Source organism: Osmerus eperlanus, chromosome 24 (genome assembly GCF_963692335.1).
Source record: "Osmerus eperlanus chromosome 24, fOsmEpe2.1, whole genome shotgun sequence".
NCBI lineage: Eukaryota > Metazoa > Chordata > Actinopteri > Osmeriformes > Osmeridae > Osmerus > Osmerus eperlanus.
Genome location: NC_085041.1, coordinates 4935987 through 4957569, shown reverse-complemented (window position 1 = coordinate 4957569; position 21583 = coordinate 4935987). Strand labels below are relative to the sequence as shown.

The following is a 21583-nucleotide window of genomic DNA, read 5'->3' as shown; positions in this document are numbered from 1 at the left end:
TGATCTATCGGATAGATACGATCTAAACCACTGAAGTGATGTACCAGAAATCCCAACATAGTTCTCCATACGTTCCAAGAGAATCTCATGATCCACCGTGTCAAAAGCTGCACTTAGGTCTAGAAGAACCAGGACAGAGAATTAAAATTATCTCTGTTGGTGGGGAGATTTAGTCCCCACCTCAAGATTATCTTTCCCCACCCCCTCACATTTTCAAATGATTGTGTACTGTAAACAAACTTGTTGCATTTTGTTACCTCACAATTTCTGTCTGTGTGATTGTTTTCCCTTCACAATCCTGTGACACTTCAACCAACACAATTATGTTGCACAGCACATAAAAACAAGTGTGATCTAAACCTCTCTCGGAGATCTAAACATTTCTTATTCCTGACAATGACAACCCTCAGCCTTTAAAATACACACTCGGAGCAACATCACAGAAATGTTAACTTCCAATATCACCAACATGAATGACAGCAGTCAAAATTCTTAGAAAGACTACCGTTTTCTCTGAAATATAATTACAGCAAAGAACATCTAAAATCTAAATGAGGCGTAAATGCCGTGTCAGTAAACTTTTAACATCCTGTCTGCATTTAATAGTGTCCCATGTGGAATTTAAGTGAGGAGATGTACTGGATTGTCAATGATCTTGTGGAAGGCCAGCCTGCCCTGCCCTGCCTGCCTGCCTGCCTGCCTGCCTCCCTGCCTTCCTCCCTGCCTTCCTCCCTGCCTTCCTCCCTGCCTTCCTCCCCCTCCTCTGCCTATTGGCACAGCAACAGAAACAGTGGACACCACAAAGGGGAGGGCCAAACGTCAGAGAGACCCTTTCCTCCCGACCGCAGAAGATGTGTGCTTTCTCTGAGTGGGAACTGTTTGTGCAACAGCTCCCAGCTCCAACGCCGCCGGACTGGTCAACTCTAATCAGCAGGTGCTTTTGAGAAGCCTCCGTCCCGATCTGAAACGCTGGAAGGGCCCTCTCCAGTCGCGCTGCGACCCAGAGAAGAAGAGCTCTTGTGGGTCTGTTGAGCGAGGAGGCCCCCCGGGGGGAGAGGAGAACCATGGAACCTTGCGTCTGCATCCTGGAGGCGCTGGGGATGTTTGTGTACACGGGAGCCTGGCTGTGCGCACTGGCCTGCACCCTCATGCCCCAGTGGCAGACCCAATCCACGGCACTGCTGGCTATTGAGAGCTACGAGAGGGGCCTTTGGGAGACCTGCGTGGTGCAGGAAGTGGGCGGTACAGAGTGCCGGGCGTACGACACCCTACTGGGCCTGACCCACGACATCAAGCTGGCGCGAATCTTCATGTGCTTATCCCTGTCCATGGGTGTGCTGGGACTCCTGTTAGCCATACCGGGGCTGTCCCTGATCAAGAGCTGCAAGGGGCAGGGAGGCCGTAGGGCTAAGCGGGCCTTCAAGGTTGCGGGTGGGGTCCTGGGGGTGGTGTCTGGACTGCTGTGCCTGGTCCCCGTGTCCTACGAGGCCCACTTGACCGTGCTGCACTTTTTCGACGAGACAGTGCCCGACGTGGTGCCTCGCTGGGAGTTCGGAGACGCCCTGTTCTGCGGGTGGGCAGGGGGCTTCCTGCTCCTGGTGGCTGGCCTGTTGCTCGTCTCCTCCAGCCTGTGCTGCCAGACGGAGCCCCTGCCCTCGGCGGTGCTGCGGAGGTACGAGGTCCAGGCCGCTGATCCCTCCCCGAAGAAACGATCAGAGTATGTTTGAGAGGCGGGGGGACGGAGGAATTGTGCACAGGCTTGGCTTCAACCTTGGAGGGCTTTCCAAGACATCTTTTGATACTTTTGATACTCGGCTCCGTGTCATGGAGGAGAGCTGGTGGCTCAGACAAACTACCCAGAATCCACCTGGATATCAAACCTTTAGGAGTTCTGTTTTCTGAGAGCAGGTAAAAGGACATTTGAATGATCAGCCTGAACTGTGATGAAAATCTTTGGTATATGTATGCATCTTGGCGGAAATAAGTTTGAAAACAGTCACCAATTAATTATCTGTTAATTATCTGGTTCTGTCACAGAACCACACACCTCCAAAAACCTGAGGTGAGTGCTGGACTTGAAATTAGGTTACAGCTCTTCAGTTCTGAATCCAATTCAAATTTTCTTTGTTAGCTGTTTCATCCTGAATGACTTCAGGATCTTGATCTGTCAACCTAAACGATACCAATGTCATTTGTATCGTGCAATAGCAACCTTATGATCATAACCCACCTAAACATTATCCCAAACACTGTGTTATTATGAGTAGGCTTCTATAGTATGTGTTGCACTGTACAGTACAGCTATGTATTCAAAGTTGCAGTACTTGATTCATATAAAGATATTTATACAGATATGATCAATTGGTCGTTCCTTTTGTTGTTGTTATTGATGTTTATTTTTTTATATGTTTTACTTGTGAGCTGAAAAAATCATGATTTATTATTTGGACTCTGAGGGATGTGACAGCCCTTCAATGTTTACCAGTTTCTAAGTTTCCCTCAATGCACTGTCCCTCTTGCTGTCAAATGCAGTGTGGAAACCATTGTTGCTTAGTGATCAAGTTGACAGTCGTAAGCCATTCTACACCGTGCTCACTCCCCAACATGGGCTAAGGTCAATTACTGTACATTTCAACTCTATTCAAGTCCATCTGGGAAGTGTGATTCCTTGAAAATAAAACAATATACATGATAAGCAAACCTAAAAATTCTACAAAAATAATATTCAAAACAATAAGAATTGTACATGTCCAAATCGACTGCGACCTAGTTTCCTTATATGTAAGAAAACATCCTTCTGAGTGATCTCAGGAATTCTCTGGATGTGTCTGAACAGTGAGAGACCAAGCCCAGCCTGTCAGGGGTGTCTCCTGTGGAGGAGACCCAGCGGGAGCCTAATTCCCTCAGATTTCCTGGTCGGTCGCTGGGCTAAGCTGTGTTTAATGAACGCTCTAATGAGCAATGTGTCCTGTGAAGAATGCAGAGCAGGCAGCCTCACGGCCCTCGCTCTGACACGGCTGCGAAGATCTGCCAGGGTCAGGTCAGGGGGCACAGCTGGGAACATTGTATACTCTCTCTGTTTATATACATGTTTACATATCTCTCTCTTTTCTTTCTTTCTTTCTTTCTTTCTTTGTTTCTTTCTTTGTTTCTTTCTTTCTTTTTCTCTCTCTCTCTCTCTCTCTCTCTCTCTCTCTCTCTCTCTCTCTCTCTCTCTCTCTCTCTCTCTCTCTCTCTCTCTCTCTCTCTCTCTCTCTCTCTTCACATTCATGGTCCACAGTCGTTAAATCCCGTTGATGGTCATCTTTATAAGAGAGTTTATACACATCCTCTGGCTTGACCACAGATGTAACCCCCCCCTACCCCCAGGTTTGGTCCGGGGCCAGGAAATGAAGGGGTTGGTCCAGAAGTTTTCTCTGACACCACTCAGATAGGCTGATGTGGGGTCAGATACCAGCAGAAACTACACAGTCAAAACAACTTGCTAATTGCATCGAGATAAGAGATTGCTAAGTGCCTCTTGTGTGATGGAAGCACTGGCATTTCTCCATCTTATTTAGGGCTGTGTTCTAAACAGTAGTGTAGGTGAAGTACAAAGAGCACTTACATTTTATGTGAAAAGTTTTCAATTGATGACACAGCATTTGTATTATGGGTCAACACATGCTGTAATCATAATATATACTGGGGGACCCCCCCCCCCCCAATATTCAAATCTGGTCAAAATGTCTCCCCCAATATATTGATATAAAAATATCAATGTGCTATGCTATGACAGGCAACCACACACGCTGTCCGAAATTATCATAAAAAATTTAATTCGTCCCCCCCAATGTTGACTCCATGGCTACGGCCTTTGGTCAACAACCTCCCACATAAATTCATTGGAAGTGAAATATTGTCCGTATCAGTTTATTGAGTCGCATATGCGTATTTTAATCTCTTTATGATGAGATTGTAACTCTGCAAAGTATCATGTGGCCTTCCCAGAGTCATGTCATGCAGTTACAAAGGTCATGATGACCACAATTTAATTTATGGATGGGTTTTTAACCCTTGTGTTATCTTCGGGTCCTTCTGACCCATCAGTCATTGTAACCCACCGTCGGGCTGTCTCAGACCCCCCACATTGCAATGGTTAACCCTCGTGCTGCCTTCGGGTCACATGACCCAAAGGTTCATAACGAACCATCGTTGTGTTTACCCAATTTTACCCAATACAAAAACAAATTAAAATTATTTTCTTTTAACCTTTGCAATGTGGGGGGTCTGAGACAGCCCAACGGTTAAAAGAAAATGCTTCACTTTGTCTTTGTATGCGGTAAATCTGTCGCAATACGACGGTGGGTCACAATGACTGATGGGTCAGAATGACCCGAAGATAACACAAGGGTTAAAAGAAAATTATTTTTATTTGTTTTTGTATTGGGTAAAATTGGGTAAACACAACGATGGTTCGTTATGAACCTTTGGGTCATGTGACCAAAAGGCAGCACAAGGGTTAACCATGATACTGTAGTACTGAGAATATTCCTATCACTCCTCCTGTTTTGGTCCTTGGTTTTTATTTTTCCATTTGTCCCTTATCACATATCCTTTGTCATCATTGATAAGTGGTGCTGAACTAAACAGATTAGATCAGCGTCAGCCAATCCATGGCTGCCGTTTGCGCTTATCTAAAAGGTCATAATGTGTTTGTGTGCGTACGTGTGTGAGAAATGGACTAATGAAGAGAGAGAAACATTGTGTGAAAGACAGAGGAGGAGAAAGCGCAACTCCCCCAAAACGGCGGAATTCCCCTCTCATTTATTTCAAGTATAGAGAAGTTTCAGAATGTGTACCTTGCTTGCAGGTAAAAAAAACGGCACAGTTGACTCCCTCTGAACAAGGACGCCTCGACACGAGCAAAGACTTTTAATATCAAACTCTCAACAGCAGTGCTTGAGTTAAAGGCACCTCCCTTTCAATACTGCAGCACCAGCAGCACAACAGGGTTGTGAGTGTCTGCAGAGCTACGCAGGCAGCCTGGCTGCTGAAGTAGATGAGAGGGCAGGTCATCCACTTCTGAGGCCTGTGTTCCCGACAAAGAGCCGGACTCTTCTGAAGAAACCCTTTTGTCTCTGAGCAGCCAGCCACCCCCAGAGAGGTGCTGCAAGCCACTGCACCAGAGTGTGTGTGTGTGTGTCTGCATCCACGTACGTGTACGTATGTGTGTGCACGTGCCTTCCTTGGCAACAATCACCACAGTGATGCAGCCCCCTCTCCAAAGTCTAGCTAGGGTCTCACGTGCCCGCTCTCCAAGGACCCCAGTCACATGACAGGCTCCCAGGGACCTGGGATCCGGCTCTTCCCTTTGGACTTCTGCCGTCAGGGTATGATAAACGCCATGGTTACGCCCCCTTGGATCATATCTAACATAGATTTGATACTGGAGATTGTCTGAGATAAGATGTTCATCTCTGAACTGTGTGTCCAATAGCTGTTTCACTGTTAATCCATGCTTGCCAGAAAAAGGCACAAGCTCATGCTGAGAAATTAAATCCCTAATCTAATTAGTAAATTATTATTTCCCCTCCGGTGTAATCAGGGGGGATTAAAAGGGTTTATGAAAAAACAAACATGTTTTTCACAATTTTTTTTTCCTCAGTTAATGTGCCACAAGATCACAGTTGGAAAAATTAGGAAATGAGAGCTATTCAAAGAGCATTCCTGTAAAGGCTAGCAACACTGAAGGGAGGTGCCACTGAATTAATTAAGAATTAAATCAGCGGGACGGCTGGTAAACTGAATAAACATTTATGGATTACAGCATGAGTCAAATGTATCTAGCATATCTGTTCCTGTTATTTTCACCTTTCATCGCTCACAAATCGTTAAAATCAAGATCTCGCATTAAAAAAGACTTGATCTCATGAAGTTAGTCATGATGAAAGGCATCAATAAATCAAACATCAATGTCAGTCTTTGCGTCTTGGTAGTACTGTAGTACAGATGAGAGGTTCTGGAAGGTTCCTCCTCTCAGGCCTGTGTCTGGGCTGTACCATCCTCTCAGGGGGGAAACTACAAGTCCTCCTCTGCCTGAAAGGTGGGGTTGTCCCTCCCCAGACGACCCTCCGTGCCGCTACTCTGTAAGGTAGGCCCTTGCGACACAACTGTCTCCGACCCGGACGCACACAGAGCGTCCTTGTCTTCCGTGACAGGCCGGGTCTTGGACGTCAGCGCTTGGCTTGGCACCTTGTAGCACAGGAAGAGCAACCCGCTGACCAGAACGAGGACGGATGCGAAGATCCCCACTGCGATGCCGTGCCCCACTTCCTGTCTGACCGGCGCCGAGGGCAGCTGGAACTCCGGCGGGAAGTCGATGGTGCGATTGGTCAGCACCGAGCTCATGTTCCAGAACAATGGCAGCAAGGAACACGACCCCGTGAGCATGTAGAGGGTGCCGGCCAATGAGAACAGCAGCCTGGTGTTGTCGCGGTTCTCCACCGCGTGGTAGACGTTCCTCATAGCAAAGGAGGCGGCGACGTTCCCCGCCAGCCCCACCGCCGCTGCCAGCATGACTAACACCTGCGCCGTCGAGATCTCCAGGGGGACGAAGCCCTCGGAGATGCCCATGTTCCGACACACCTCCAGGGTGGGCAGGGCGTGACTGTAGAAGCAGGCCTTCCAGATGCCCACCCAGGCCAGCCCCGAGGTCACCACCGTCACGTCAGAGACGTACCACAGCCTCCACTCGTTGATGCCGGCGGTGACCATGGTCAGGATCCAGCCCACACACCCCACTATGAGGCCCAGGAGCTGCCAGTGGGCTGTGTGGGCCAGGTAGACGGAGCCTCCAGGAGGACACATGGTTTTGGAGGAGGAGGCTGGGTGAGGAGGAGGGGGAGGGGGGAGACTCACTGCTTGTGAAAGGGGGAGCAGCTGGTCGTCTCAGACATAGCTGAGCTCATGCAGCTGGTCAGATCTCCATCCCTCCTGACAGGAAACAAACAAACAAATAAAGAAGCTGAGAACACACACAATGCATGTAGCACATATCAGGAGTGAGTATATCAGTTGAACGAGCGCAAAACAACCACATTTAGTCATTTTTAACCAGTAAGAAGCCCTGAGAAGTTAAGCGTTCCCAGTGCTTCCGACACCAAACTGATCTAATTATAGTAACATTTTGTATACAATTTTCATGAAAATGTAAGTACAGCATCTGTCTGCAGATCAAAAGGTCACAGGGTCAAATGCCCCCTTGTATGTCACTTTGTATGAAAGCATCTGTTAAATTAACATTCACTGGTTCTGTCCTGCACTCCACAACCACTACACAAGTATGACAAGTTTATGATGAGACAACTTCAAAACAATATCTGCAATCTGCCATATCTCCTAGGCTCTCTATTTAAATATCCAGATATGGAGCACAAATAGACATATAGCCTAGCTAAATGATTATCTAGCAACTTTCATAAAATAAACACCTGATAAAAGAAATACAGGATACATGAGGATGTTTACTACAAGCTTACCTTGATTCTTGTATTTAAAATAAATCTTCGTGTTACTTTTTGAACGGTTTTGAGGATTGTGGTTTATGTAGCCTTAACTGCTAGTGTGGGACAGATGCAGTGCTGTCTGCGTGTCTAACTGCATGTCAAAGTCTTCTATCACAAGAGGGTGCGGTGGAGGCTGGGTTAGGCATTATGCAATGTGATGTGTCCAGTTAAGTTTGACATGCGCATGTGTAGAACACACTCCTTCTCACACCCACGCTCTCTCTCTCACACACACACACACTCTCTCTCTCTCACACACACACACTCTCTCTCTCTCTCTCTCACATACACTCTCTCTCTCTCTCTCTCTCTCTCACACACACACACACACTCTCTCTCTCTCTCTCTCTCTCACACACACTCTCTCTCACACACACACTCTCTCTCTCTCACACACACACACACTCTCTCTCTCTCACATACACACACACAGAGTTCAGTTTAGCAGACCCTTTTATTTGATATAAAGCAGCACAGCTGATAAACAAGTGGTGTAGAGTTGTGTTGTATAGTGAGTGACAAATTACATCCCATAATAAGTCAAAACAGCTTCACCTGAAATCCAGGGTCAGCGACAGTGGCCATGGTTACTACATGAAAGTTCATAGTCTTTAAATGTTTTAGTTTGAAAAACTGTCTCCGCTTCGACAGTTTTTCTACATCAGTCTTACAGTAACTTAACATGAACAAGACAGTGGCCTGACATCAGATGTAAACTTATCGGGAGAGATATACAGAGGCTCTCCTGTAATCTGGAAGATAGGGCGTTTAAGTACCTCCATATCTCCAGGGTTCAAGAACCTTCACTTCCATCAGCACACAAGAAGCACTGTGGCCAACAATGTAACTACAACTGCAGAGAGAGAGGACGTCATCTAAATGAATGAACAGCCATACAGAATGCCGCCAAGGTAACTAACTAGACAAAAAGTATGGTCAAAGTAGTTTCAAAACAAATTTGATCACGATACGGGTGAGGGAGAGGATTAGAGAGGTGCTGCCTGTACCAGCCCAGGGTAGAGGGTCTCACTGCCTGTACCGGCCCAGGTTAAAGGGTCTCACTGCCTGTACCAGCCCAGGTTAAAGAGTCTCACTGCCTGTACCAGCCCAGGTTAAAGAGTCTCACTGCCTGTACCAGCCCAGGTTAAAGGGTCTCACTGCCTGTACCAGCCCAGGTTAAAGGGTCTCACTGCCTGTACCAGCCCAGGTTAAAGGGTCTCACTGCCTGTACCAGCCCAGGTTAAAGAGTCTCACTGCCTGTACCGGCCCAGGTTAAAGGGTCTCACTGCCTGTACCGGCCCAGGGTAGAGAGTCTCACTGCCTGTACCAGCCCAGGTTAAAGGGTCTCACTGCCTGTACCAGCCCAGGGTAGAGGGTCTCACTGCCTGTACCAGCCCAGGTTAAAGAGTCTCACTGCCTGTACCAGCCCAGGTTAAAGGGTCTCACTGCCTGTACCAGCCCAGGGTAGAGAGTCTCACTGCCTGTACCAGCCCAGGTTAAAGGGTCTCACTGCCTGTACCAGCCCAGGGTAGAGAGTCTCACTGCCTGTACCAGCCCAGGTTAAAGAGTCTCACTGCCTGTACCAGCCCAGGTTAAAGGGTCTCACTGCCTGTACCAGCCCAGGTTAAAGGGTCTCACTGCCTGTACCAGCCCAGGTTAAAGAGTCTCACTGCCTGTACCAGCCCAGGGTAGAGAGTCTCACTGCCTGTACCAGCCCAGGTTAAAGGGTCTCACTGCCTGTACCGGCCCAGGTTAAAGGGTCTCACTGCCTGTACCAGCCCAGGTTAAAGGGTCTCACTGCCTGTACCAGCCCAGGGTAGAGGGTCTCACTGCCTGTACCAGCCCAGGTTAAAGAGTCTCACTGCCTGTACCAGCCCAGGGTAGAGAGTCTCACTGCCTGTACCGGCCCAGGTTAAAGGGTCTCACTGCCTGTACCAGCCCAGGGTAGAGGGTCTCACTGCTCCACAGCTTCAGCCAGACAGCTCCGCCCGGCCGGGGGGGGGGTCGAAGTTGCTTGTACAGCCTGTGATCTGAGGGAGATGAGACGTTGCCATGCTGGTGATATCTATCTCCAAACCCTCCTGATGCATCCACAGAGGGTGGGGTCACTGCTGGTAAACCCCCCCCCCCCCCCCCCCCCCCTCACCCTCGTCACCTTGGTCTCATGTTTAGAAACGAGTGGTCTCGGTAGAACGCAGGTAATCCCTGTGAGACAAACTCCTGAGGAAAAGGCATTTGGAAAAAAAAACTCTTCCTTCACCGAAATGTCAGGCCAGTCATTCGGATGATGTGACATGAAAATGACGAGTACAAACAACGGCAGGTTAATGCAATGACACATCACGTGGAGATAAGTGTGTTGATTACCAACAGTTAAACTTGGCAGCTAAAAAATGAATCAGTTGACGATAAACACTTGCCCTATTCTATTCCTCTGTACAGATTCAAAAGGCTACAATAAATTACTAAAAAAAACAAAACAACAAAAAGATTATTCTTGAACACATTATAGACAGTGATGGGTACTGTGGTAAAAAAAAAAAAAAAAAAAAAACACACAAACAAAGGAAAAGAAAACACCAGTCTCGAAGCAGAGTGATTTTGGAAGGGGTTTTGATCATCCCAGTGGCTTTATGACTTGGCACTCCCGTTGAGGGTGGATGTGAAGAACATCAGACATACGACGAGCTGCGTGGAGACTCCTCCTCAACCTGGGCAGTTAGTCGCTGTGGTGGGCTGGAGGATGATCTCCGTCAGTCTCTCAGTCTCACCGAGTGTCTCACCTCTGCCGCCCCCTACTGGAAAGACAAACGAACTGCGGCGTCAGTCCAGGCAGTGGTGTGGAGCGGCCCACACAGCTACATAGAGCAGGGTGGGTGTGTGTGTGGCCCCTCACAGGGCCATCCTCTGCTCCAGGGGCAGGCTGTCCGTCAGACACTTGAGCTGCTCCTCGCCCAGCTTGATCTTGTCCTCCAGCTTGCGCTGCTCGATGATGAGGGCCGACTTCATCTTGACGAAGTGCTGGTAGTCGTCCAGGCTCTCCTCCGGCAGGCAGCCGGCCAGGATGTCGTAGACCACGCCCTCCCGCCGGTCCAGGTTGTCCTTCAGCTCCTTGGCGTCCTCGTGCTGGCGGATCAGCAGCTTCCTCTTGTCAGTCAGCGTGCGCTGCAGGGGGGATGAGGGGGGAAGAGGGTCAGTCACGAGGGAACCAGGGCAACTACAACAACTACAACACATGGGTGTCTTACTGCTACATGCTGCAGACAGAACTGGTGTCAATCGGGTATGAAGGAACTGATCAGCTGTGAGCAGGCAGATGAGATGTGGATAATGTGTAGATAATGTCTGGATGACGTGTAGATGATGTCTGGATGACGTATAGATAATGTCTGGATGACGTGTAGATGATGTCTGGATGACGTATAGATAATGTCTGGATGACGTGTAGATAATGTCTGGATGACGTGTAGATAATGTCTGGATGACGTGTAGATAATGTCTGGATGACGTGTAGATAATGTCTGGATGACGTGTAGATGACGTGTAGATGATGTCTGGATGACGTATAGATAATGTCTGGATGACGTGTAGATGATGTCTGGATGACGTATAGATAATGTCTGGATGACGTGTAGATAATGTCTGGATGACGTGTAGATAATGTCTGGATGACGTGTAGATGATGTCTGGATGACGTATAGATAATGTCTGGATGACGTGTAGATAATGTCTGGATGACGTATAGATAATGTCTGGATGACGTGTGGATAATGTCTGGATGACGTGTAGATAATGTCTGGATGACGTGTGGATGATGTCTGGATGACGTGTAGATAATGTCTGGATGACGTGTAGATGACGTGTAGATGATGTCTGGATGACGTATAGATAATGTCTGGATGACGTGTAGATGATGTCTGGATGACGTGTAGATAATGTCTGGATGACGTGTGGATGATGTCTGGATGACGTGTGGACGATGTCTGGATGACGTGTGGACGATGTCTGGATGACGTGTGGATGATGTCTGGATGACGTGTGGATGATGTCTGGATGACGTGTGGACGATGTCTGGATGACGTGTGGACGATGTCTGGATGACGTGTGGACGATGTCTGGATGACGTGTGGATGCCGTCTCTCTGCAGTGTCCTCACCCTCTCCTCGGTGGGGGCGTCCTCCTCCAGGCTGTTGAGGGCGTTCTCCACGCGGGCCAGCCGGCCCGACAGGGACAGCAGCAGGCTGACCACCTTGTCCAGGTCGCCCACGAACATGCGGAACTTGTCCAGCTCGTTGGGCCTGCAGGCCTGCTGCACGGTGGCCTCCACCTCGCGGCCCAGCGCGTTGTTGTCCAGCACGTCCTCCTGCACGCTCTCCCGCGCCTCGCGCAGCACCCGCAGCTTCCTGCTCAGGCTGTCAATCAGCTCCTGCTGCAAGGGGGGGGGGGGCGGGGCATAGGCAGCGGTGAGGGGGCGGGGCAAACACGGCACTCGGAATCGAAACGGTACACTGTGGTCAGATGCAATGACTGAAAGCTTGGCACAAGGCTTGCTGATATTGGGGCTGTACTGATTCACGCATAAAGCAAAAGCGCCCCCAGAACCTCAGAGAGAGGGGAAAAAAATATAAATAAAAAGAGACAAGAGAGAGACAGGTGTGGGAGACATAAGGGACTTCTTCAGTGCAGAGAGTAAGCGAGGGCGCGCGTGCGGCGGTGTGTACCTTCTTGTCGGCCAGCTCCTGGTCGTTGTCGGGGAGCTCGTCCTCGGAGCCCGGCTCCTCCTCCTGCTGCATGTCCTTCATCTTGATCAGCAGCTCCGCCTTAGGCGCCGACGTGCTGTAGTAGGTGGAGCTGGTCACCAGGGCGACCGCCGTTGCCGCCTCGTCCTCCCCGTTCCTGTAACGCACGGCGACACGGCTGAGCCCCGGCAACATGGCTGAGCCACGGCAACACGCTTGCACAGGCTGAGAAAAAAAGTCTCTCAAAACAATGTTTGAAATGTTTGAAACTTTAAATGACTGAATACTAAACTTTGAAACTAAATCAATGAATACGCTGCAGTTCCTAAAGTCACCATCGGGTGGCTGAGTTTCCTAAAGAGTGCACTTTTAGTTTGGTCGCAATTCATTATTTAGCCATTAAGACGGCTAACTTTGAGCACTATGACACCACCACTAGCGGCTCTCAGGCCCCAGGACGGAGGTGGGGAGGAGGGTCGAGCTGGACTGACCTGTCCTCGGCAGCCCTGGGGGAGGCCTGCTTGGGCCCCACCTTCCTGCGCTGGTGAGCCCCCTCCAGCAGCTGCTGCTCCTGGGGGAAGATGCCCTCCATCAGGTCCATGGTGGTCTTCATCCTGCTCTGGTCCAGGACCTCTGCCAGGGACCGATCCTTGCCCATGATGTCCCTGGCCAGCTCCTCTCTCTTCTGGTCGTCCTGAGAGAGGGAGGCGGGGGCCACGCCGTTACTGCTGGGGGCCTCTGGGGGTGGGGGCGGGTCCTCTGTGGTGGGCGGGGCTGGCAGATGGGTAGCGGGAGGAGCCACGTCTGGGGGCGGGGCTGTCGGGAAGCCAGCTGCAGCTTGCTGCTCGATTTCAGGACTCGTGTCTGAGTCTATGTGCAGCCTCAGGTCAGCGTGAAGGGCCGGCCCTGGGTCTGGCTCTCCCTCGGCCTGGGGCTCCGGGTCCCTCTGTCGAGAGTAGGCACAGAACAGGGAGTAGGACTGGTCCGGGGCTCCCAGGCTGCCCACCTGGCTCAGGGCGCCCGGGGCCTGGGGCCCGGCCTGGGAGTCGCTGTGGAGAAGGTAGTGGCGGCTCTCCTTCTCCGTCAGGCTCTCGCTGTGGACGATCTTGATGGGCACCTTCCTCGCAGAGGGACTGCTGCTGTTCTCCATCACGTTCTCCGTCCTGGAGCGTCAGGAACACAGAACACAGGCGGCGGGGATGAGAGACCAGCACGCAGACACCTGACAGGACAGCTCTCCCCCTCTGTGTCTGTGACGGCTGGGTACAGTTACTCTACCCAGACACAAGGCCCGATCAGGAACCATATGACATGATGACATACATTACATTTGAATTTATTTGTAAAAAAAAAATCCCTCCTAGATCTCACATGCGTACAGACAGACAGCCCTCTCCACTACAGTACACATTATATCACTTATGTCAGAGCCCAGCAGGATAACAAAACGTCTGCAGTGAAAGAGGCCTTTCTGAGAACACATAGGAGCCCCTCTCTAAATGATGCCGTGTTGCTAGCGGGCAGGCTAGCATTCACATGTTAATTATGGGATGGAGTGGGTCTCAATAAGCCTCTTTGTACTTGGGAGGCATGACGATACAATGAGCAGAAGCGGACCAGCAGTCACATGGCTTGATAGGTGGGTGGAGAAGAGAGAGACAGGAGATAGCTTCCCGAGAGAGAGAGAGAGAGAGAGAGAGAGAGAGAGAGAGAGAGAGAGAGAGAGAGAGAGAGAGAGAGAGAGAGAGTGAGTGAGAGATAGACTAGAAAAGTAGAGAAGGGATTTCTCCTACCTGGTGGAGTTCTCATCCTGCAGAGAGGCGGGCGGCTTGTCAGTGAGTCTCTGCGGAGCGAACTGGGGCGACGGGGACCGCTGGCCGTCCATGGAGGGCTTGGCCTGGCCCGAGGGTCCGGAGAGGGAGGGAGGAGCAGGCTGGGGATTGGATGGCGCGACGGGGTTGTCGCCTCCCCGTTTGTTCTCCGGGAGTCCTTGGCTCTGCTCCGATAGGCTGCGGGGAGAGGGGGCGGCGACGGGGGCGGGGTTAAGCTCTTTGATCGGGGAGCATGCAGTTAGGGCCTCCTGGGACTTGCCGAGCAGGGGAGCGATCTCTGGACATCTGGGCCTGTCCAGCCTGGGAGGGGGGGGCCTCAGCGGGGCAGGAGCCCGCCTCCGGGGGCCGGCAGGGGGCTCGCTGGAGGGGTCGGAGCCTGGGAGGGCCGAGTCACTGGGCCTGTGGCAGCCTGGACCAGGACCGGCTGAGAGCCTGTGCTCGGGGCTCTGGGCTGTCACGGGTGGCGGGGGTGGTTCTGGGAAACGGTCGGTGTCCGCGGGTCTCTCGGGCGCCCTGCCGTCTCCATGGTTCCTGCTGGAAGACCTGGGGGGACACAGAGAGGCACCCGGGGTGTGACGCGCCAGGCCAGGACCACATCAGATACATGAACTAATGCAGCTTAGCTCCAGGGCTCCACGCTCTGGAACAGCCTCTGCGATTAAGGCTAATCTGACTTGACACACTTCTCCCCTCCTTTTTGTTTTTTGCAACCTTCCTCCCCCGGTAACCGTGGCGACGGCAGACATATTTGCATTCCCACAAGTCGACAGGGGTAACAACACCAGCCGCTGGACAATTTTTCTTCTGTATTTTCCCTCTCTCTCCCTTCTCCACATTCCCAATCATTTGATATTTTTAACTCTGTCAGAACGTCTAGATTTACGGCCTGTGGTTGTCAAGAGCGTGAGACAAAAGGCTCTTGTCTGGGTGTATTCAGCAGGTCATGGTGGTCAGAGAAGGCCCATTCCAGAGAGCTGGGGGATATCCTGGAGATTTTAAGTGACAGAACTACGGGGCCTCCGGGAAAGGAGATTGGTTGTGAGAATATTTCAACCCCCCCGTCCCCAAAAAACAAAACCCCCCACCAAAACCAGAATGAACCCAGACGCCATTTTAAAAAGACAAGGCTTCGATAACAGGACGACACCAGACAGCGGCCGCAACCAATCCTTCACGCACACGCTATGTGTATCATCATTCAGTGTTGCTAATGTTGAGTCGATGAGAGAAAGCACATTCACGCGGCACATTCACATGCGTACCTGACAGGCGGAGAGGAGCCGCCGCGGTGCTGGACGTGGACACAGAGAGGCTGGCCAGGAGGGAGGCTTGAGGACCAAAGACAAAGAAGGAACAAAGGAGGGGGAAGAGACGGAAAAAGACAAACAAAATAAAAGAAGAAAAAAAAGAAAGAAAGGAAGGAAGAGAGGGAGAGAGAGAAAAGCTGAACGTCTGATCCCGTGTGTTAGCATGCAGGGACTTGGGGGCGTTCTTCAGCTGAAGAGAGGGAGTGTAATCCAGGGGGTTTGGGAGCTGCACTGTTGGCATGCTAGAACTAGTACGGCCCACAGTTTGGTACCAGGAACCTCTCATTAAGTACAGGAGCACGGAGCCACACCCCAGCTGAACACCATCATCTGACGGGAGAAGATCCTGACTCACTCCACCATCCCTTCATCCTGAGCGGACACGCAGACACACCAGGGTTGTGCATGCACGCTCACCACCTCCGTTCCCAGGCTACCGGACACCTTTCCAAACAGGTCGAGCATGAACACGGTTAGAAAACAAAACGCACCCAAACAGAACAGTAGAACTAGCGGGTTTCCTAGCGAGTCGAAACAACAACCCGTCAGTGGATCTACAAGGCTCGACGCCTAGTTAGCGCAACGTAGCGGCTCACCATCTCGCGTGCGTGTTCGGCAGCTTCGTGGTGCAGTCAGGGGAGAGAGGGAACACGGCTGTGCTCGCCTGAACGTCCCTGGGCTGTGTGACAGGTGGCTCTCGGGACCCAGAGTCTCCGCTTACAGCGGATCAAGAACCACACCCAGGAGAGGCTTCACCCGACAGGCTCGTCTATCTGCAGCCCCCACCCCCACCCTCCACACAGGCCGTACCCTGCCGAGGAGCCCGTCATGTGGCCTGGCCCCTGAGGATGAGGATTCTAAAGATGACACCCTCAATAGGTGTCACCTGGGGAACTTTAGATGGAACCCCTTTTCAGACACCAGACAAACCGGTCAGGCTCATATTATCTTAAGAGACCTTATGCTGTTTGAACACACTGGTTCATATTTGCTATGCTTTTTATCTGGGCAGCTGGATTTGTATTCCACTGAAGTTTTACTCGAGTGAGATGTATGGTGCGGTTATTTACATTTAGTCATTTAGCAGACACTCTTATCCAGAGCGACTTACAGTAAGTACAGGGACATTCTCCCCGAGGCAAGTAGGGTGAAGTGCCTTGCCCAAGGACACAACCTCATTTTGCACGGCCCGGGAATTGAACCAACAACCTTCTGATTAATATCCCAACTCCCTAACCGCTCAGCCATCTGACCCCCTTTATGGTTATGGGATGTTAGACCATCTAGAGGCTCGTGTAGAGGAGCAGTCCCAGCAAACATGCTGCTGACTGCTTGACTCAACGAAAGCATGCCAAACCAAGACTGCCTCTTTTGCAAGTCCCAGGAAGTCCCGGATTTAGCAGGGAGCAGGCTTCTTCCCTCACGCTTTCTGACAGGCGGGAAAGACAGTTGTGAGACCCGTGTTCAGACAGGAACGCACCTGCAGACCGTGCCGTCAGACTAAACACCTGTGTGGCAGCAGACATTCACTTGAAAGGCGCGTCGGCCCGTACAGCCGCAGCGCTGCTTCAAACGTCACTGTTGTCGTGCCCGGCCTGGATGTGGTCGTGCCCGGCCTGGATGTGGTTGTGCCCGGCCTGGATGTGGTCGTGCCCGGCCTGGATATGGTCGTGCCCGGCCTGGATGTGGTCGTGCCCGGCCTGGATGTGGGGGACCCGGAGCACTGTGCCGTAGGAAACCCTGAGCAAACAGACGAGTTGTTGGGAGCGCTGGAGCCCTGCCCTCAGAGCAAACACCCAGGCTGCTCTCACAGGGATCAGAGGGACTCCCGCTCTCTGCTGCCTGCACCCAACATGGACCTCCAGCTACGCCTCAAGGTGGAGACCAACTTCAGCCTCTGTGCTGTCACCGTGGGTGTGTGTGACTCCTGTAACTCAGAGGGGAAGACTATCCCCCCGATCTCCATTTCACTGTCTTCTTTCTGAGATCCTTTGCCATGTAGGCGGGCCTGTGATTACAGAGTTACAAACTTCCAACAAATTCCTTGCTGAATATGTCAATTTGATTTGATCCTCCCTATTTCATGCTCTCTACCCATACGTAAAGCGAAAGAAGTAACGCTGCCGCACACGCCCCAACCAGGAGATAACACACCTATGACCCCAAGCCATGGCACCAGGAGTGGGTCACGTGACCAGCGCCCCTTCGGCATTCGAGCTGAAGGCTGGTCCGCCACTTCCTGTGTGTCACACACGCATACCCGCCAGCCCACTACCAAGCGCTTCCACTGTCGACACAAAGGGCAGGCAGACAGAATGGCTGTGTAGTCACAGCTGGGTCCGGCCATGCCCCTGGTATGCCCAGAGGGCTCATAAAGGAGGCAGTGTTCCTCTCTGACATAGCTGACCTGGGGAAGGCATGCCTCCCCAGATCACAGACTGGGCTAATCATCTCACCAGACAGTTCACTCACACAGAGAGAGAAAAAAAAAACCCAATCCACATGTCAGGTGGCTAGAGGATGGAAATTCCCCAACTCCATATGTGGATGTTGGTCACAGAGATGTGAGCAGATTTCCTGGTGGAGAGAATGGGTTGTGTGTGTGTGTGTGTGTGTGTGTGAAGCGGGGGTCCTCACCTCGAGACTTTGTGGTTCTGGGCTGCAGGCTGGTGCTCAGGCTGGCAGTGCTCTGCAGACTTTCTTCCCGGTACCGGAATGTTCTGAAAGCAAGTGAGAAGCAAGAGCACGTGTCGCTCGTTTAACAAACGATCGTCAAAAAACGCATTCTTGCAAAGGGAGACGTCACAGAAAAGAAAATATACGAGAAAAAAAAACCTAGTTCAACAGCTTGTGCTGCGAATGTGTAACGAGTGCTTTCGCTGCTTGCTGCTTCGAAGGAAGAAAGGTGACGCAAGAAAGCTCCTGTCAGATGACCTCTCTCTCTCCCTCTCTTTGTCTAAGGGTGTGTCTTTATGAGGAAACATAGATTAATATTTGACTTAGCCCATTTCTTTTGTGCCTGCATCACTGACTCAGGGTGCAGTGTCTGTAGACGCCACTGGATCTCACCTTTATAACAGATTCTAAATACACAGTATACATCAACTTCCATAAAAGCGCCTGCCTTCCAAGTTCTACATTCACCTTATTGGTATGCGTGAGATGCAAAAAAATGAAAAAAAAAAATGAAAAAAAAAACACTGTTTCCCTGCGGGTGGGAGGAGTTACCTGGCCGTAGAGGTCGGCCGAAGGGGAGGAGCGCGAGCGCTCGTGGACGCAGGTGGGTTTGGTCCGCTCCTCCGCGGCCGGGTCCAGGATGTTGTCGGCGGACCGGTAGCGCCCGGACGCCCTGGTCTCCGCCGGCTTCTTGGGGAGGCTCCAGGTGGCCTCGTACTCCGCGAAGGTCCCCAGCCTCTGCTGCTCCAGGAGGGCCTGCCTGTGGGAGACCTCCAGGCCTCGGGCCTCCTCCGGGTACTCCGCGGGGGGGAGGCCTCGGGTCCGGGCCTCGCAGAGGCCGTCCTCCGACCCCCTGCTGGGCGCCAGGGCCCTCGCTTGGGGCTCTCTGGGAGCCTCCGAGCTGCTCTGCGGGCCGTGCTTGGGGAGGGGTTTGGGGAAGGCGGGTTTCCCGGTGGTCTCGAACAGCTTCCTTCGGTCCGTCATGGAGTCTGCTCTCTCGGGGGGCGCCACGCCCTCCTCCACGCCCACCTCGTGGATTTTGTCGGGTTCAGAGTACGACCGCACTTTCCTCTCCGTTGTGAAACGCTTCCTGCCTCCGATGCGGGTCACCTGACTGCCGCCGGACCGGCTGGGCGGCGCCTCGGAGACGCTGGGCAAGGGATTGGAGTCTTTGCGGCCCAGGACGGAGGAGGGGTACCCGGGTAGACCGTCCGAGCCGGAGTGCTCCAGCAGGACGGGCTCCAGGTCTCTCCTCCTGAACGAGGTGGCCTTTAGGACCCTGGCCTGCGCCTCCTTCAAGTGGTCCTTGTAGGTGCTGCTGAAGGAGCCCTCCGAGGACGGCGAGGCCACCGAGTTCTCTTGAGACTCGGCTTCCGCCGCCTCCTCCTCTTCCTCCGCCGCCTCGCTCGTCCCGCTGAGGGCGGCCACGCTCTTGCTCTTCTGCAGCTTGGCCCGCCTCATCTGGATCTCGCACCGGAGGGTCGTGGCGAAGCGTTCGCTTCGGCGCATCTGCTGGAGGGTCAGCGGGTCGGGGGCGTCGCCCCGGCCCGCGCTCTCGGACGACAGAGAGTGGAGCAAGGGCGTGGTCTGGGGGGAGATCCCGACTCCCTGGGGACCCCCCGGCCTGACGTCCGGCTCTCTGTGCTGCGTGGACAGGGACCTCCTCTGGTCTGGTTGTCTGCTGGGAGGGTAGCTCATGTAGTGGGCTTCGGCGTTCTGAACATCCAGCCTCCTCTGGCTGCCCCTGTTGTCCCCGCCGTGCTTGGCTGGCCCCTCCGGTCCGGCAGGGGGCGCCAGCACAGCCGGCAGCTTGTGGCGTGGCGCCGGGTCGTCCTGTTGACCGTACCCGTTGCTGTCCTTTGCGGTGGGGTGCGCCGGCTGTGGCTGAGATAGCTGGTACTTGGTCTTCTGGAGCGTCTGGGGGCTGAGGGGTGCCCTCTCGCTGCTCACCGTTTCCACACACGCTCCCCTTCCTCCGTCCTCAGTCTTTCCCACCTGGGCCTGTGATGCCGGCTGGCGGGCCGTCACGCAGTAGTAGCGGGTGTGGCCGGCACCGTCTGGGTTCTGGTCGATGGCCGTGCTGGACAGGGAGGTGGCGGGGGCCGGGGTCTGGGTGTGGCCGTACGTCTGGGTGAAGTTGTTGGTGGGCAGCTCCTGCATGCTGCTGTAGTAGGCACTGATGTTGTGCGGTTTGGCTGCGGACGGGGTCCTGGGCTGGGAGTAGAAAGTGCTTTCGTCGCTGTACTGGCGCTGGTGGTAAGGTGTGTAGGCGTACGGGGGCGGGCCCAGCCTCACGTCGGTACTGGAGAGGGAGTACAGCTTGTTGGAGTTGAGCTGGTTGTGGTGGTAGCTATCGGATGAAACGTGAGGACCGCCGGCGTCGTTTTTCGCGGAGAGGCTGTAACCACGCCGTGTGTCGGAGGCCTCCGGGGCTTTGGTGTGGAGGTGGGGGTCAGGGTCCTCAGGGTAGGCTATGACGAGGCCCTTCTCGTGGACCTTGGTGGCGGCAAAACTGTCACTGCGCACCGGCGGCAGGGGCGGAGGAGGGGAGGGCGAGTGGGTGGGCTTCTTCTTCTCTGGTACGTGCCACACGGGGCCGAAGCTGGCCCGGCCCGAGTTGGAGGGGCGAGGACCGGGCGGCTGCTCCTCCGGCCGGGGGCTCTCCCGGCCCGCGGGCCCCCCGGGGAGCTGCAGGTACCCGGCCCGCTCGTCCGCCTTCGCCCCCTCGCTCAGGCTCTGGCTGTGCCTGCCGTTGCTGTGCCGGCCGCCCGAGTCCCACTGGCTGACCTTGTAGAGCACGTTCTCCGTGGAGGCGGCGTTGCTCTTGGACAGCGTGTAGTCGGGCGTGCCGGAGCTGGTGGAGAAGGAGCTGTAGGCCGAGTCGCGCTTGCCGCCCCCGCCGCCGCCCCCCCCCAGGTGCTCCGCGCTGGTGTTGGACTTGGCAGGGGAGAGGCGGCCGGAGGGGTAGGGGTGAGGGACGTGCTCTAGGCTGTCCATGCTGCCCAGGGAGCTGAATTGGTCGGACACTCTGCGCAGGTTGGTTTGCTCCCAGCCGGTGGAGAGATCGGTGGAGGAGGAACTGGGGACACAGATCAGGGATGAGGGCATGAAAGCTCCATTGAATGGACACACTTTAGAAACAACGTTTAAATGCACAGGTTTCTCAGAGATTTTGAGAAAGGCTTTTTTTGTTTATGTATATAATTCAATTTGCTTTATTTCTAGGAGGGAAAGGATTGGGAACTTGTTTCATGATTCTTGAGCTACCTTGCATCATATCTTGTGTGCCAGACTGGCGGAGGCGGAGACTGGATTTTGGCAGTCTCCGATTGGCTCTCGTTGAACTTGGTGGCGTGCCAGGAGTGAGGCCTGCTTACGGGTTCATTTCTCCTGGGGAGAGAGAGAGAGGGAGAGAGAGAGAGGAAAAAGCAGCTCTGGATTAGAGAGCAAGCCTGTATGGAACACAGGAATGCATGTACTTC

The 21583-nt window shown here is 52.9% G+C and overlaps 3 protein-coding genes across 11 annotated transcripts in view; 1 reads left to right on the top strand and 2 right to left on the bottom strand.

The window, feature by feature from the left end:
- Positions 1–794: 794 nt before the first annotated feature.
- Positions 795–2361, top strand: LOC134011379 (putative claudin-24). Its single transcript, XM_062450978.1, has one exon. It carries the CDS (start codon positions 1065–1067, stop codon positions 1725–1727), a length of 663 nt encoding a protein of 220 aa, XP_062306962.1. The 5' UTR covers positions 795–1064; the 3' UTR covers positions 1728–2361.
- Positions 2362–4469: 2108 nt separating this feature from the next.
- Positions 4470–7675, bottom strand: LOC134010860 (claudin-34-like). 2 transcript variants are annotated; one of them, XM_062450147.1, is made up of 2 exons: positions 7521–7675; positions 4470–6975 (listed from the first exon to the last, which is right to left on the bottom strand). In XM_062450147.1, the coding sequence occupies exon 2, from the start codon at positions 6847–6849 to the stop codon at positions 6061–6063; it is 789 nt and encodes a 262-aa protein (XP_062306131.1). In that variant the 5' UTR covers positions 6850–6975; positions 7521–7675; the 3' UTR covers positions 4470–6060. The 2 variants fall into 2 exon arrangements, with proteins under 2 accessions (XP_062306131.1, XP_062306132.1); XM_062450148.1 differs by having other exon boundaries at positions 4470–6972.
- Positions 7676–8850: 1175 nt separating this feature from the next.
- Positions 8851–21583, bottom strand: part of shroom2a (shroom family member 2a) — a 29022-nt gene continuing 16289 nt past the window's right edge. For 6 of the 8 annotated variants that reach the window (XM_062450138.1, XM_062450141.1, XM_062450143.1 and 3 more), the window contains 9 exons: positions 21369–21491; positions 18654–21180; positions 18063–18145; positions 15381–15446; positions 14080–14661; positions 12778–13449; positions 12269–12443; positions 11704–11976; positions 8851–10712 (listed from right to left, as the gene is read on the bottom strand). In XM_062450138.1, the coding sequence (XP_062306122.1) occupies positions 10440–10712; positions 11704–11976; positions 12269–12443; positions 12778–13449; positions 14080–14661; positions 15381–15446; positions 18063–18145; positions 18654–21180; positions 21369–21491 (4774 nt within the window). In that variant the 3' untranslated portion in view covers positions 8851–10439. The remainder of the gene's footprint in view (positions 10713–11703; positions 11977–12268; positions 12444–12777; positions 13450–14079; positions 14662–15380; positions 15447–18062; positions 18146–18653; positions 21181–21368; positions 21492–21583) is intronic. The other 2 variants (XM_062450139.1, XM_062450142.1) reach the window with 2 other exon arrangements.